Source organism: Pseudoliparis swirei, chromosome 16 (genome assembly GCF_029220125.1).
Source record: "Pseudoliparis swirei isolate HS2019 ecotype Mariana Trench chromosome 16, NWPU_hadal_v1, whole genome shotgun sequence".
Classification (NCBI taxonomy): Eukaryota; Metazoa; Chordata; class Actinopteri; order Perciformes; family Liparidae; genus Pseudoliparis; species Pseudoliparis swirei.
Genome location: NC_079403.1, coordinates 21208224 through 21226004, shown reverse-complemented (window position 1 = coordinate 21226004; position 17781 = coordinate 21208224). Strand labels below are relative to the sequence as shown.

The following is a 17781-nucleotide window of genomic DNA, read 5'->3' as shown; positions in this document are numbered from 1 at the left end:
CCAGTTGTCATATACAACTATTGATTATTGCATCATTAAAACCATACTTTTTCTTAATAACGCTAGCTAGAATAATTTATCGTTGTTTACTAATAGTATAGCTCAGCAAAATTAGAGGCTGCATTGAGTGATACAGAAAAAAACAAGTCAAATCAGGTACAACGTTATCAATAGAGGAGACGCATATAATCTGGTGAGGGACATAAATGTGTGTTCTTCCTACCAATCTGGGTAAAAGTTCACTGATTCTAACTTTTCTTACCGCCCCCTGCAGTTCTGTCATACGATGCACCGCCCGTCACAGAAAATGGAAAAGGGGGCGGCGACCTCAGTCCATTAGTCGCCCCTCCATACATTCCTGCTGCCTCTGTCTACCCCCTCAAAATCCATAATGGTGAACTGAAGAGGTCATTTTGTAATTTCCAGCTGTGATGTCCCATCTGTTTCATCACACTTCAATAGTCCAAGTGGAGGAAATTAAGTTTGTTCCTGATGGTTCTGTATTGATTTTTATGTGTGTGTGTGTGTGTGCCTTTGTGAAAGAGACACTTTTTGTATACAGTGCAGGGTTCATGCCTGTTTTCACTTTCACTTAAATGAAGTCACAGCTCCACCCGAGTGATAATTAGGATCATCTACACACCCTTCTGACTTCAGCAGCCGCCCCAGTGTAATGTGCTCTAGGAGATGGAAAGGATAGCTATTAAAGTTCATCCATGTGAATTATCCAGCGATGTGAAAAGAATAAAAATACTCATCAGAACTGTGTTCAGAATGTGGTTTATAGTTAGAGATCTGGTCACCGGTCCATTCACAGTCTACTCCTGTAGAGATATTTATTTCCCCTTTGTTCCCTTGTGTTTTCCAGCTGTTCCTGTTCCAGCTGCTGAGAGGCCTGTCCTACATCCACCAGAGGTACATCCTTCACCGCGACCTGAAACCACAGAACCTGCTCATCAGCGACACGGGAGAGCTCAAACTTGCTGATTTCGGTAAGTGGGCTTGGATGCTGATGCTCTTTTTTCTATCTGTGACATGTGACAGTTATGATGATGATGATGATGATGATGATGATGTCAGAGGAAGCAGCTTGATGATAACACCGTCTCTGTTGAATTTACAAGTGCTCATATGGTGCCATATATTGGCATTTTTAATGTTGTCATTGTGTTATTTTCTTTGACATCAGACCTCAAATTGTATTCTTAGTTATTACCTTCGCATTGAAAATGCGGAAGGTTATGTTTTGATCGCTGTGTATTTATTTATTTATTTATTTGTATGCGTGTTACTCGCATAACACAAAAAGTATTAAACCGAATCGCATGAAATATGGTGGGATGATTGGTTATTATCCGGGGACCATTTGATTAGATTTTGGGACCAATCGGGTCAAAGGTCAAGGTCAAGGTCATGAAAAGGTCAACATCTTCTTTTTACCATAGCACGGTCAATTTGTATCCAATTGGCGTGCAACTAATGCCAAAATGTTCATAATTCAATGCCCAATCTTGTGATATGCGAAGGTATGCGCTCTACCGAGCGCCCATTCTAGTTTTAATATGTGGAAAAATGTTTCGCCCAATTATGAATTAGGGTTGGGGTGTATGAACGTGTAATAAAACTCACGGTTTTCGGATCGGATCACAAATCAGACCAGCACAAAAGAAAAAAGAGAGACAATTGAATTTTTTATCCCTAATCACATGTTTTTGGATGATCCATATGAACGATTCCTTTGTTGTTTGATTATAGCAGCTGGTCTACAAGGCTCCAGAACATGATTTGTTGCCACCATCCCAAAAAATAATCGCAACTGCTCTGAAGTCTGTAAACCATCAAACATTGTAATTGTTATCCTTTTACTTTGTTATAATAACTCATAGTGAATGTTGTCTTCACGAAAACACACAATTCAAATGATAAGTGTATAGAAGATTGTATCTTTATGGATTGAAACAAATAAGATCATTAGTAGTGTTAATAACATATATTTTGCTGCTACAGCTACTGTAAACTGTTTCTAACATATATTTCTGTTGCTGTGAAAACATCTCCTTCAAACTACTGTGCTTTCAAGTTTCTCACCAAAACTACATTATTTGAAATAACACGTGAACACATCATGATAATGGTATAATTTACATTTGCTTGATGATCCTTTTCACTGAACGGAGCCTGAACTCATCATAATGTCGGCGATTAGCGATGCTGCGATCGTTACCATAGACCAGTGGTTCTCAAATGGGGGTACGTGAAGGCACTCCAGGGGGTACGGGAGATTAAAGAAAATATGTATTTAAAATGAGCATCCATTAAAAAATCCATTAAAAATAAATAGTGTATACAATGTAAGTGTAAGTTCATAAAGGGAATAGTATATATTCTATATTAAATAAGACACTGACACAGCGCTGTGTATTACATATTCTTTTCAACCAGAAATGCTTTGCACTGACCAGGGGTACTAAAACACGGATTGGTTGTTTACCACGTTAACATCATACAGGGCCAGTGACTGGAGAAGCATTACTGTGATGATTAATGTTGAACTGTGTAATTAATCAGGACGGTTCACGGATCGATTATGGTCCGTTGCAGCACTAATACATATCATGAGACAATATGAATTCCTCAGATATTGTATCACACCAATAATATCCAGTGTTCTAATGCCATGTTCCTTTGTTAATCGTTTAGTCATCTCTTGTTGCTATACATCATTTTTTATTCTTTTTTTGTCCTGTCAAATGTACAAAATTACTTTTTCGCCCAGTCGCCTGGAAAAGAATGTTGGCAATGCACGATTGTGAAAACCACGGATATGTTGAATGTTTCTTGGATTTCAGTTGGCAAAAATATTAATCTTCCTGTTCATTTCCCCCTGCCTGATATTAAAAAGCAGGTGAGGGTGAAGGTGAAGAGTTGTCCGGCGCTCCGTTTGTTGCTGTGTGTATACAAACACATAAAGACACTCTGACTTGTCTTCTGACTGGAAGTAAACACGACACCTTCCCTTTTATCACCTTTGTACGTCACGAGCTGGACACGGAAGGTTGTGTCCAGCATGTAGTTCTCAGCATCTATGAGGCCATAAGACACACATACCGTGTTGTTTGATCCCAGAATAATGGGATTGTTGGAGAAAGGTCTGTGTTTTGAGGGGCTTTCTGTGTGCTGTCTGGCCCGTTGCTATGATCTGTGGGTCCAGCCATCTGTCCAACACTTTGGCCAAGATGACAACATCTTGACAATGAGGGGACCCCTTGACCTTTTATTCACTTTGCCTTTCATTGCATGCCAGAATCCCCACATGTATGTGAGACATCAAAATAAAGAGAGGATCACCGTGAAGGTTCTCTATTTCGTGTTGTGTTATGGTCCCCTCCTCAAGTGGCACCATATGGCGTGGATCCATGCTCCGTAAACACTGCCTCAGTGGTGGGGCTTCATTAGGGGGTTGACAAACTGACAATCCAGCCTTCTGTTCTATCTATCCACCCATCTCTCCATCCATCTACCTATCTATCCTTCCATCCCTCCTTCGTTTCATCCATCCTTCCGTCCTTCCTTCCATTGACCTACCCACCCATGCACCCACCCATGCACCCACCCATCCACCCATCCGTCTATCCATCCATCTATCCATCCGTCCATCCATCCATTCATTCCATCCACCCCCCATCCATCCACCCATCCATCTATCTACCCTTTCTTCCTTCTGTCCTTGCATCGACCCACCCACCTATCCATCCATCTATCCTTCCGTCCGTCCATCTATCCATCCATCCATTCATTCCATCTATCCATTCCATCCACCCCCCCATCCATCCATCTATCTATCCTTCTTTTCTTCCGTTCGTCCTTCCATCGACCACCCACCTATCCATCCATCTATCCATCCATCTATCTATCTATCCTTCCGTCCATCCATCCATTCCATCCACCCATCCATCTAGCCATCTATCTATCCATCCTTCCTTCTTTCTAATCGTCCATCCATGCATTCCATTCATCCATCCATCTATCCTTCCATCCGTCCTTCCATCCATCCATCCATCCGAGCGTCCTTCCTTTTATCCATCTATCTATCTATCCATCCATCCATCCATCCATTCATCCAACCCCTCATCCATCCACCCATCCATCTATCCAGCGTCACAGCCTTCTTCCTATTTCCCACCCTGTTTCCTAACTCCCTCAGACCTTCCCTCCCCTCTACTATTCATCTCCTCATCCCTCCATCCCTCTGCCCAGACCGACTTGGGAGGAGGGGGAAGGTGGCAGCTTCATCAATAATGCAAACCATGAATTTGGTTTGGAAACCTTTCTGCAAGAGGGAATGAGAGGGAGAGAAAATAATGGACAAAATACCAAATGAGCGAGAGTGAAAGTCCCCGGCCCATTAGTCTGTCGCTGGAGCTCATCAACAAACATGCACAGAACACAGAGTCAGCCTGAGGGAGGCCAGATGAGGACGGTGACGGCAGTGTGTGTGTGTGCGTGCGTGTGTGTGTGTGTGTGTGTGATTATGTGATTGTGGGGCTGCCATGGCTCCCTGTGGTCCCGTGCCTTGGCAGCAGGAATACTGACGGCCAACAGCTGAGGCCTGTGGCGCTGGTTGGGGTAAATGAGAGAGACGGAGGGCGAATGTCAACAGAGGAGGGGCTGAGAGGTAGAGTAAGAGGTGGCGTGTGGTGAACGGATGGTTTGTACGTGTATTGAGATTATGGTTATGGGTGAGCCGGAAAATAAAAGTAGATTTTTATTCGATGAAATAAAGCTCAGTTTTCTTTCCTCCTTTGGTGCTCATGAAGGATATTTATGAGGCAGTAGTAGACTTTGCCCATCCTCCTCCTTATGGCAACAACTCCTCTACCTCAGACATTAGGAGTGTGTTCCTCCCGACCCGTCCGGTACAGGATGTCCAGTTTGGTACGCAGCATTGATTTTGGTTACACGCATCCGGAACACACATTCGAGAGCGTGACTTACTACTTAGCTCGGTCAGTCAAACTGAATGAAGAATGATTTGTGTCAAACTGTATGCCAACGTTGTTCATCTGAAGTCGGGTTATATTTGTGTTATACTTCAAACATTTATCTTTCAAACGGCATCAATCGAATGTGTCAATTAGCGGGACCAAAAACCGCCTGGAAGGCGGGTCCTTAACCCAGCTGCAGATTGTAAGGATGTTCTGAAACTGGGCACTTCGCAAATGATGGAAAACAGGCTTCCGGATGCGCGTGAATTAAATTATCAACATTTAATGGCAGGAAGTGTAAAACAAACATTCAAGGCCTCATGATCGTGGTCGTCATCGGTCCCGGCTCCTCAGCCTTCCGGCGTCCCGTGGGAAGAGAACGCTATCTCTCATCCACAAAGTCTTTGACTCAAAATCAGCCAATCCTCACTCTCAAAGGTGAGTCCAGCCTTTAACACCTCGTGATTGGTTCAAAGTCCCGCTTAGAACAATGGAGGGGTCGAATGTCACTGAACCCCGGGTCAAAACGTCACTTCCGGTCAAGTCACTAAACAAGTATTTTCACAATAAAAGTCCCGTCTATTATTGTAAGTCACTTCACGGATTTTAACGAGCTTCGTCAATCTATAATACTAACATACAGTCACTCTCATGCAACTTACATTAATTCTTGCCATTTACATTTGTATAGAGTAAACATTACCCCTATGCTTCATAATACATGAATAACAATATCAATATTCTCCCTAATATTTCCAATTATAATATCTTTCTATATCTATTAATGTAAAGCATAAGACCTCTGCACATGTTATCAAAATAAACTATGACAACCTAACAAGATCGAGACCCTCTCCAATGTGTTTAGTGCTGTTTATGGGTGAACCGTGCGTCCTGTAGGTGCAGGGATAGGCTCCTCCCCCCTGCTACGCTAGACTGAGCACTTCTCTCCAGCCACAGTGGCCCGAGCTGCTGGTTGGTGGAGTGGATCCAGATGCTGCCCTCTGCTCCTCTGTGGGTTTACTCACTTTTTAATGAGCTGCACAAACATCCACCGCATAAATGAGGCTTTGAGGAGCTCATGTTTCATATCAAGGACGCAGCTAATTGAGGCCGACTTAAGCAACGTGTGGGCTGTGATTTGTACTGTTTGTGTGGAGGAGCGTAATGACTGCATCACTCTCTGAACCCACACATACAAGACAAGTGCATTAAGTGAATCCTGTGTGAGGGGCCACTTCTTACTGACGGAATTACTCACGCAATGTTTGCTCTTCAAAAAATCTATTAAAATGATATTCAAAAGACAGATTACCACCAAACTAAACTAAGTTTAATTTAAAAGTAAGTAGCATGAGAATTTGGGTGATTTTAAAAGACACACATGTGGTTTGGTGGGGTCCACAGATGCTTACTTGCGTCTCATTTAAATCTATCATGATGGATAGTCTAAAAAACAGTTGCAGCAGTAACGGCGACGTCGTCGTTTTTTATTCCATGCATTCTTCTTCTCTGTCAAAACCGTGTGCCTACATTACCCACAATGCAACTCCAATGCCAACAGCTGGCTACAGAGGTCTGTCAGGCTCACGTCTTTCTCCTGAGCCCTAAGCCCTGAGCCCTGGTACGCTGTGTGTTTACTACGATGAGTGTGACCCGGTGACATACCCACAATACCAAGAGTAAACTAGAGCCAGAGATACTGCACCAAACATTCAGGATTTATTGATGAGTAAACTATAGTTTCATATATAAAAGTGCACACACTGGAAAATAAATCATGTGGGTCTACACTGCACAGTCAGGGAGGTCAGTGTAGAGTTAAATAACACAAAGAGTAAATAATCACGATAAAACAAATAAAATGTACCTGTTCACGACACAAACACACGATAAGTGGCACAGTAATAAAATGCCCATGCAAAATATATGGCTGCTCTAACGCTGTGGTTCACCCTTCAGCCCTGCTCAAAATCACACAAGTTGAAATAAAAAAAGAAACACATCAACATAGAAAAGGAACATGCACGTAAATATTTCATAAGAACATGCGTTGAAAACATTTCATAAAAAACGGGAGAGTAGATCTAACTCTCTATTGGTGGAACACAGGCCCCTCCCCCAGTTGGAAAACATGCAAGCGAGTTTTCTGGAGTCTTTTAAGCCTCCACGATAACGTCCCTTCACTGAACACATTTATAAACACATTTATGATTTAGTACAATGAACTTAAAAGATGATATCATATTTCTACAATCATGCTTTTAAAACATGCACAAAAAAGAAAGGAGAGCTTACCAAATTAGTCCCCCGACAAGGACTCAGCTGCTCCCAGGATCAGGATCTTGTGCACGTATACAAGAACACATCGGCTGCGTGCATGTTCCCACACATATTAATAATGCCGGACATCGAAAGAAAGGCGCCGGTGTGGCAACAAAGGCAGGGAAGTTACAAACTGTAACTGCTTTTATTAACTCCCCAGGGTACTTTGTTAATGTTCCAATCCACAGTCGAGCCACCCAAGCAAGCCCTTACCAGAGCATTGTTCATCGCTTTTTATCCCAAACCACAAATTGTGAACATTTGTCACCTCAGGCCAAAATGAGTTCATTAACGTGTTTTAGCACTTACGTTAGCCAGTCCTTCGGTAGGATTTAAGTATCGCTACTGCCACATACGTTAATGAGAATCCAATTACACACATTCCATCATCATTAAAAGTGATCAATCTCTGCTATATATATTTATATATATATATATATATATATACACTACCGTTCAAAAGTTTGGGGTCACTTGGAAATGTCTTTATTTTTCAAAGAAAAGCACTGTTTTTTCAATAAAGATAACATTAATCAAAAATACACATTATACATTGTTAATGTGGTAAATGACTATTCTAGGTGGAAACGTCTGGTTTCTAATGAAATATCTCCAGAGGTGTATAGAGGCCCATTTCCATCAACTATCACTCCAGTGTTCTAATGGTACATTGTGTTTGCTAATCGCCTTAGAAGACTAATGTCTGATTAGAAAACCCTTGTGCAATTATGTTAGCACAGCTGAAAACAGTTATGCTGGTGATATAAGCTATACAACTGGCCTTCCTTTGAGCTTGAAGTTTGAAGAACAAAATTAATACTTCAAATATGAATCATTATTTCTAACCTTGTCAATGTCTTGACTATATTTTCTATTCAATTTTCAATTCATTTGATATATAAAAGTGAGTTTTCATGGAAGACACAAAATTGTCTGGATGACCCCAAACTTTTGAACGGTAATGTACAGTATATATATATATATTTTTTCTTCTTCTTCTTTTCATATACCTTCCTGGAGCCACACACACATGCTGGCAGCAAGTGTGTCATCACCCACTAAATGACTTTAGCCTTGAGACAATTTTCTGATGACAAGCCCCTAATTATAGAAGCAATTGAAGCAGCAGATGAGCGTCGCTCACAGCCCTACATTCTCCAGAGCCTCATGAGAGCCTGAGTGCGCTCGCAGTTGGGACGAACCTGCTGAAAGGCTGCTTGAGATTGCACTCAAACACAGAAGTATTGCCATATGCCGTCAGTGTCCATCGCCAGCACAGCGGCCAGAAACCTGATCTGAGGTTCGTTCACTCATAAAATGGCCGAGGTGTGTGTGTGTGTGTGTTTGGGAGTCCATCCATGTGAGAACCTGTTCCAGTGTGTGAAGTTTGGTCGTGTTTCTGGCTCCTTGGAGAGTTGGGGACTTGTGGATCAGAAGCACGGACCCAGGTCCTCTTCAGTGACCCAGTCAGCCAGTTGTACCCACTTACTGAACAAAGTGACTGGTACTAGGAACGAGATCGACAAAGTATCCAACGAAAATACAAAGTACAGCTGAGGCTGATGGGAATGTCATCAGTTTTCATAGTAGTTCATCCAAAACCAAAGTTCGAATTCGAAAAGTTTACCTGATACTTTGAAAACTAAGGGCCTTCCCATCAGCCTCAGCTGTACTGTGTTTGTAGACCTAATCAGGAAACGTCAAGATCCTGACACATTTAACTGAGATCATGAACATGCTTAGCGTTGCCATTTTGAGCATGCTAATAAACTACAGAACTACAGGCCAAGTGGTCGATAAGATTCAGTTGCCGTAAATTGAGGAAACCGTAGAGTACTCCATCGTGTATTTCAAGTTTGATAACATTGCACTGGAGTTACTTGCCGGGATCAAGGAATGTAACATCGTAGCTAATATTGAGTGAGTCGAGTCGAATAATACCGTTAGCCGTGAAAACCAGGAACTATCCATGGAGGCAAACAGACTGGACAGGAGGGGATGGTGAATTAAACGCCTTTTTATTGGGTTAATATGTAAATATCTGTATGAATACCGTATAAACATGCGCTTTGATTGGACCCGACGGGTCCTGAGACAGCACACCATGTCTCATTTATCTATGTGGCGTTATTTTAGGAGCGCTTTAAAGGGCCAGTTTAGTATCGAGGTGGACCTATTGGCAGAAATGGAATATAATCTATAATATTTATGATCACCTGAAAATGGGAACTGTGTTTTTGTTACGTTACGTAGAGAGATTCTCTTCTACAGTAGCCCAGAAGAGTCAAACCAAACATTGGCTCCAGATGGAGCCATTTGTGTCTCCTTCGAATGTCCAAAACCAAAAGATAGTCAGTTTTCTGTGATGGTTCCTATGCTGTAGCACCCATTTCAGAAGCTACAACTGTGGAATTAGTTTGGAGTTTTTGTTTGAAAAAGATCATCAAACTGATCAAAATAATGGCGTTAGATGCGTGCACTGCATTATTGGATGGTGCGAAATTGAACTAGCTCGTGTGTACTGCTAGTGCGTGTTTATCTTTCCGGGAAGTTGGTGTTGCGGCACTGTGAAGTAACAGCTGCTGGGATAATGATGTGTGAGGAGTGAAGCAATGTGACAATGGAGCTGGAAGAATGTCACGGGCACCCGGAGCAGACTGTTTGGCACTCCCCAGAATGATGTGCCACCGCACCGGGGTATACGTCTGTGCGTGTGTGTGTGTGTGTATTCTGATCAGTCAGGTGGATCACGCCTACGGATGTGTTTTTTTTAACTGAGAGTTTTAACACACCAGCAGCAGAAATGGTGTGCGATTAGTGTGTGTATGTGTAAGTAATGTAGAATGTTATAATGCAGAGCTCATTACAGACCACTTTGTGTTGGGAAATGAGCTGGGACGACGGCAGGTGGTGCACTGCATACACACACACACACACACACACTAACGAAGGGTGTTGGACATAAAAGAGGCTTGATTTCTTTTAAAACCATGATAATTTAGCTTGCGGATTCAAAGAAACAATGGAAAAATAAACAGTAAGGAAAGCCTCAGGGTCGAAGGTTACATTCCAAGAAATAACTAGAACTGTATTGGGCTGCACGGCAGCTGATTCTCTGATCTGTCACTTCAGTTTGACCTTCTCCTGAGAAAATAAAACGCGGCTGTTGTGTTCCACTGAGCAGCCGAGCGGAGCAGTGTTTACCTGCTTTGGTTCCTCATCCATATTAGATGTGTGTATTCTCAGCCGAGCGAATGCAGCAGAAATGCAGCCAACTCCGTCTCAACTTTATCTATGACCCATTTACACCTTGAGATGTGTCTCGTATCCACATTGTTTCCAGCTATGATTAAACATGAATACATCTACACTTGGTTTTAATACGTGTCTTCAGAGTACGATCTGATCGGACATCTGTTTGACAATTTGTCAGAATACCTCTTCAACTTCCAAATTGTTCCACGCAATAGGTGGTTCTGCAGGAGTACGGTATTGGAGCGACTTCTACCAGCCGGTTCTGTACCATCTTGCCTGTACACAGACCAAAAACCTCTAAGTTATGTGGCAACTCTTGCTATTGACCGTTTTAGCATTTACAAACAATCCAGAATCGATGCACAGCATGGGGGGGGTAAATCAGATTTCCACCGTGTCTAGACGTCAATAGCTACGCTCGGTCAGAGGATTTTCACATTGACCGACATCTGGCAGCTCTGGCTAGATAATGTGGCCCATCGAGTTCCATCAGACGTAATTCAGCTCATAGCAGGGCGAAGAACGCTGTATGTACGTCTATTTTGTACACGGGTGACACGGGTACTGGAGACTGGTTTGATGGGATAACAACCATTTGTACAGGAAGATATCTCAAACTTTGTTAAGAAGAACTTATTATTATCCCCTGTGGACACATTTCCGACAGTGTCTTAACCCTCCTGTTACCTTAGGGTCAATTTGACCCCATTCAATGTTTAACCCTCCTGTTACCTTTATATTTACTGACATATTTTACCCTTGGGGTCAATTTGACCCCTGCAATTAAAACCTCCAGAAAATTATTATAATTAATATTGTTTTCCAAGTTTAAGTGTGAGGTACTTTATGTTTGTTTGTTGACTACCTAAATAGCCCTTTAAATATATTAAAAAGTTGATATTTCTTATATGTTTGACAGTGAAAAACAGGCTGGGGTCAAATTGACCCGAAAGAACACCGACATTAAACATTGAATGGGGTCAAATTGACCCTAAGGTAACAGGAGGGTTAAACATTGAATGGGGTCAAATTGACCCTAAGGTAACAGGAGGGTTAAATAGCTTCTGGCAGGACGCCGTGCATCTCTCAATCTGCTGCATGTTAAAGAGGAAGAGATGAAGCAGGCTGGAGCTACAAACGGCCTTTAAAATCAAAATGAACTTCAAAAGAACAGTGGGCTGTTTCCCCGAGGGGACACAGACTATTTTCATCCTCCTCTTTGTTCATTCTTTCTTCCTCCTACTTATCTCCAGCCCGCCTCTTCCCCCCGATACTTTGTAAGCCACGGAGTTCTAGCGTGAGATAGTGATGTATAATTCACCGGTGACCTTCATCCCAGTAGCTACCTGGACAGGGTGCAACAGATGAAGGGGGCTGAAGGTGTGTGTGTGTGGGTGTGTGTGTGTGACAAAATATGTGTGGATGAAGTCATAGGTCAAAAGGGTCTGCAGTTTATCAAATGGCCACTAGAGGCTGTTTCCCCGAAACCCTCGATGTTAAAATGTTATCGCTTTACAGCAGAAAGTAAACACGTTAATATTCACCAGTTTAAAGGACATTAAGAGGTAATCGTAGGCATTATTATTATTATCATCATTATTAAAGGGTGTGACTGGGTCTTTGAGTGACGGGTTGCTTGCACTGCAGCATTAACATCATGTTTTGACGGTCGGTTGTGCAAACAGACACTCTTTCAGCTCTTAATTTTTTACTCATAGTAATTTTTTCTATCACGGTTAACATGAATTAGGAATGGCTAACCATGTTAGACAGTATATGGTCACTTCTGGTTAGCATTGTCCAAAATGCCAAACTCGATGCTTCAAAACGGTCGTCAACAAACCAATATTTTTATTTTATTTATATAAATATATATTTATTTATTTATATATATATGGATATACATATATATATTTATTTATATATATATATATTTATTTATATATATATATATACATACAGACATATGTATATAGGTACAGGATGAGAGTACAACAGGTCTTGATTTGATAACTCAAATGAGTCAAAGAAGAGATGCAAAATAAAAATATCTAATATAATAATGTATATATACATATATATGTACATATACATTCATACATATATACACACATGTACATACATATATACACGCACACATACATATTAGTATATATACTGTATTTGTATGTATACATTCATATATACAGACTGGGATTGGAACACATCTCTATTTGCCTAGAGATGCCAACACCTTACTCTCTTTCTTTACGTACACCACGTTGAGCTGACAGCTAATAAGAAACAATATATTTAAACAAGTAAAACATGGTTAGCTTGTATAAATTGTCACCTAAATAGAAAGAAAAGAGAAGTATTTTATTTTCACCCAGTAGCACATGAACACACGGAGTGAGACATTCTGGCGGCCTCCAAGCTGTCTGTGGGTGGGAAACTGGACTTTTACATGTTGTTGTGAAGCATGAGATGGAGGAGGAACAGCTGATTAAGGTCAGGATGAATGTACACGCAAGGACCACGTAGGACTTCTTGTTCCTTGGTGTTAAAGTTATAATTCAGTCGCCAAAGCTATGAGTTATAATTGCTCTTTTACTGGTCTATGAATGCATTGACCCTGCTGAATGCCACTTAACAATTCACATGAAAAAAAAAAAAATTACAGTCAATGTATCCACTGCCAAGTATTGTCTGGGTAATGAAGCTGGATCGTCTTCTTTTGTGCCATGGAACTCCATTGTTGGTTTTAGTCATTATTATAATTATAGTAACCAGCTATCCATTATTGTTTCAAGAGAACTAAAACATGTTCTTGGGGGGAAATAAATAACAACAAAACAGCCACTGTTGACATTTTGTCATAATTCATAATGAAACACATTATAATACGCCTGATCTTGCAGACGGATTGGCCACATCTTCTTGCAATGATTTATGGATATGCGTTTTTTGTGTGTGCAGCGGTTTTATTATTTTTCAAACCTCTAACCTGAAAAGTGTCAGTCTGCAGAGCTTTATACCAGGCTGCATGCCAACTAATACATGTCTCATATCAAGGTCACAGTAATAATACATAATTAAGGCCTTGATATAATTAGGCCAAGCTGTGCATGGCTTATTTAAGACAGCCATGCAACGCAAACTAAATAATCATTTATAATCATATATAAGCCCAACAAATTGCGAGCATGATTACTATCATTTGTCGTGTTTCAGTGAAGTGCAGTTCTGTGTGTGGTTTGGCCAGGAGGTGTTGACAAACAGTGCAGTTAGATAAAGAAAATATGTATGTTCTCATTTATCTAATTTCTAATATTATCCAAAAAGATATTCTTGAAAATATTATGAATTTGTACCAATTGAACAACAACATTAAAATACATCTTTCTCAAAATACAACGACTACTCAGAGAACATTATTCTCGTAATCAAATACGTCTTTCTTAAAATACTACAACTTCTCAGAGTACGTTATTCTCGTAATATAATACGTATTTCTCAAAATACTACGACTTGAATGTGCAGAAAGTGAACGTGAGCAGAAAACACACATGAGCTGTTAAAGTCCAGAAGCTTATACATGAAATATAATGCATTCATGGATCACTGAAGTGAACAGGAGCCACACGGCACATTTAAAGAGGTTACTTCCCGAAACCAAAGGCGTAAAACAGGAGGGAAGAGGTAATTAAGCCTATATGTGTGCCGACTCAGCAGAAATAACACAAATAGCTTAAAAGCATTGCAGAATGCCAGAGAGCCTTACTGCATGACATCCCATTATGTTGCTGACCATAGAATAGAGCATTCAAACAATGTTTCAATTCAATTCAATTCAATTCAATTCAGTTTATTATATCATCAATAATAAAAAAAATTGTCTCAGTGCTTTTTACAATACAACATAGACACATCCCTGCCCCAAAACCTCAAATCGGATCAGAAAAACTCCCAAATAACCGTTAATTTAGTATAGCCCAATATCACAAATTACGAATTTATCTCAGAGGGCTTTACAATCTGTACACATACGACATCCCTGTCCCAGGACCTCACATCGAATCAGGAAAAACTCAGAATAAATAGAAAAAAAACTTCCCTCTCCAGGATGGACGGATGCAATAGATGTCATGTGACGAGATGAACAGACCTACAAACACACAATATAATGAATATGACAGAATGCATGAATAGTTGGTAGTAGGCATGGACCACAATCCAGACTTCCGTGATCCATCAGGCAGATGGAGGTAGAGAGGAGGAGTGGGCGGGGCATCAGCAGGGCCATGACATCAGACCCAGACAGGTCCAATGGACCCTATGAGACGTGAAGTCACAAGGACTCCGGACAGGAAGCAGAGTTAATAATGTGCATTGGAGAGATGAAACAATGTACAATCGCCTCACACCTCTCCATGACACCAACAGGCCAGCCTCCTATGACTTCACCTTCTTCTATGAGGAGTGCAGTAATAAGCAGCTCTGAGCGTGAGCGGGCAGATGGCGTGTATTCTGCGTTCGAGCACCGTGTGGACATTATAGACCTCGGTCGTGATCAAACTCCTTTCTCCCTTCCAACACGAGGATATGTTAAATACGCCCCCCCTCTCTGCTCCTCTTCCTCCCACACCCAGGGGACTGGCAGCAGGGCAGGAAGTGATTTTTTTTTTTACCAAGCTAAACGCTTTAATTAAGCCTTCCGACCACTTGGGAAGAGACAAAGAGGTAATGCCACCAGCCTCATTAAGGCTCGCTGCTTCTGCACTCTGCTCTACCATTAGCTGGCATGGGGAACGCTGTCACCGGATACTTATCTCACCGACTGGGGTTGTGTCAGCGCCAAGATGAATGCCGGGACAGGGTTAAAAGCAGATGTGCATGAATTTCCCATAAAGAACGCTGCAGAAGGACCTTTTTTGTGGTTTTTATGAAGCCGTATGATGATTTTTTCAAATTACAGATTTCAAGGTAGTAGTATCACCATTTGAAAACCGTCCTCCAGTGATTTCCGATTCCCTCGATGGAAACAAGAGTGTTGGCCCCTTTGGTTCATCTCCATGGTTTTTCACGACGTCACTCTGTTTCTCAACCGACGCCTCAAAGGTCTTCCATCATGATTTCCGTTTGAAAGGGCAATCTCGGGCTTCCTGCGGTTGAATGTACCGAAGTCAGATCTGCCAAGTGGAGTTTGATTGCTCCAATGACTTAACAATGGAAACCGAGAGGTAGGCTGCACATTGAATATCGGACGTTTTCAAGAACTGAATGAGATGATGAGTCCAACTATCAAGTCCGGCAAGCGTCAGCGATTTGGAAAATGATTTAGGTCTGTGGGCTAAAGACGGGATTGGGTATAACTTATTCTCTTCATGATTTTTACTCTTTTAATAAGCAAATGAACAGTAGCTAAAAGTGTGACATCACACCGGTGAGTGACTCCGGTCAACAGGCTGCATCAGGATGTAATGTCCTAACCGAGAGAGCACAGTCAATCTCTACATTGGGTATTACACTGTAATACATTTTTTCTTCACACTGCTGAACTTTGCGCTTTTGCTGTAAACTAATCTTACTCATACTAATCTCCTGTTACGAGATTAGTATGAAGGAAACCTCATGTTTTCCACAGTGTGGGGAGATTTGTTCTTCAATCAATCCGCATGGGTCGTCTAGCTGGTTCACTAGTGCATGAATACAATCCTCCACTTGGCTGACATTAGGCTTGAGAGCTGATAAATCCAAATTTCACCCAACATCTCTGCTTTTTTAAATGACCCCTGGGTGACTGTAGTGCAAGAGAGACTTGGATGGGAGGGCACAGGAGGGAGAGACTTGAGGCCAAAGATACGCTGATACCTTTCTGAAAACCACGAGATACGCTGGATTTTGACGTTACTGAACAAATAGTTTCATATTAACGTTGTGAAACGACTCATTATATGTAGGCCACAAAACTACATGGTTAAGGTTTGAAAAGATACATATATTTGTTCTTCTTGGCCTGAGAATCCTCACAAGTAATCCAGTGATATGACTGTACGTCTATGGGTAGAGTACAAACAGCAACTTGTAGTAGCTAATTTAACATCCTTTGAAAGGTGACAATATAGACATTGAGCATTTTCTTTTCTCATTTTAAAATCAACAAAACATATTACTATCGTATTTATTCCAGTCAACATTTCATGCAGGGTTTTTTGAACATAGTAGCCCCTCAAGAACTTTGGAAACACCTTCTTTAAGACAATACGTCTGACTATGTTCTGAAAACACATATTTGCATCTGCCTTTTCAATTTATTTGTATTCACAGCGGAATCTGAGCTGTTATGTTGTCTGCCTTTATTTGAATTTCCTTTCTGTATCCTAATTCGTAGAGTATGCAACGCTGACTCAATTTGCCCACACAGGGCATTGCATCTATGAGCTTATTACAGTGAGTCCTGCCACTCTCCAGTGTGGGGCTTTGTTTGCCAGGAGCCTGGTGAAGGTCAGTCAATGATAATGATTTCTGAGAATGTGTTGTTGTGTTGTTCCCCTCAGGCTTGGCCAGGGCTAAGTCGGTCCCCAGCCATACCTACTCCAACGAGGTGGTGACCCTCTGGTACCGGCCTCCAGATGTCCTGCTGGGATCCACTGAATACTCCACCTGCCTGGACATGTGGTGAGCACTCCTAACCCGCTGACTTATTCATCCTTGATTTATACTGGTAGTTCCATTGAGATCTTGATCAGATTTCTCCAAAAACCCATTTAAAACCCATTTATATGTAGCTCATCCTAACCCGAGGGCGTGTTCCCCGTAGTATACTGTAGATTCATTGTGTATCTTAGTTTCTTCCACGTATTGTTTTGGTCTCCTCGGGCACCCTTCAACTCCTGTAACCCTCCTGCCATTGACAGTGTGGATCTGGAGAGGCAGAGTCGTACACATTCATCAACCGCTCATGTATAACACTCACAGATGGCGCTACTAATATGACAACACGTGTTTACTCCCAACTAGTCAAATATCGCCAATTGCTTTATACTATGATTCTCTACGTCCCGGCGTAACCTCAGTTTGGGTGTCAGGGATGGCGTTTTAGTTTCTTCTTATTTCATACATAGTGTATTTTCAAAATACACTTCCAGCATAGGTTTAATTATTCTTTAGGTACATGACAATATAAGAAAGAAAAAAAGGACGACTGTGTGTCAGTGGAAGAGCAGGGTCGTCC

At 41.5% G+C, this 17781-nt stretch overlaps 1 protein-coding gene across 2 annotated transcripts in view; it reads left to right on the top strand.

Moving 5' to 3' along the window:
* Window positions 1-17781, top strand: part of cdk14 (cyclin dependent kinase 14) — a 201210-nt gene that overhangs the window by 79709 nt on the left and 103720 nt on the right. For both annotated transcript variants that reach the window (XM_056433736.1, XM_056433737.1), the window contains 2 exons: window positions 869-992; window positions 17105-17225. In XM_056433736.1, coding sequence (XP_056289711.1) covers window positions 869-992; window positions 17105-17225 — 245 coding nt within the window. The remainder of the gene's footprint in view (window positions 1-868; window positions 993-17104; window positions 17226-17781) is intronic.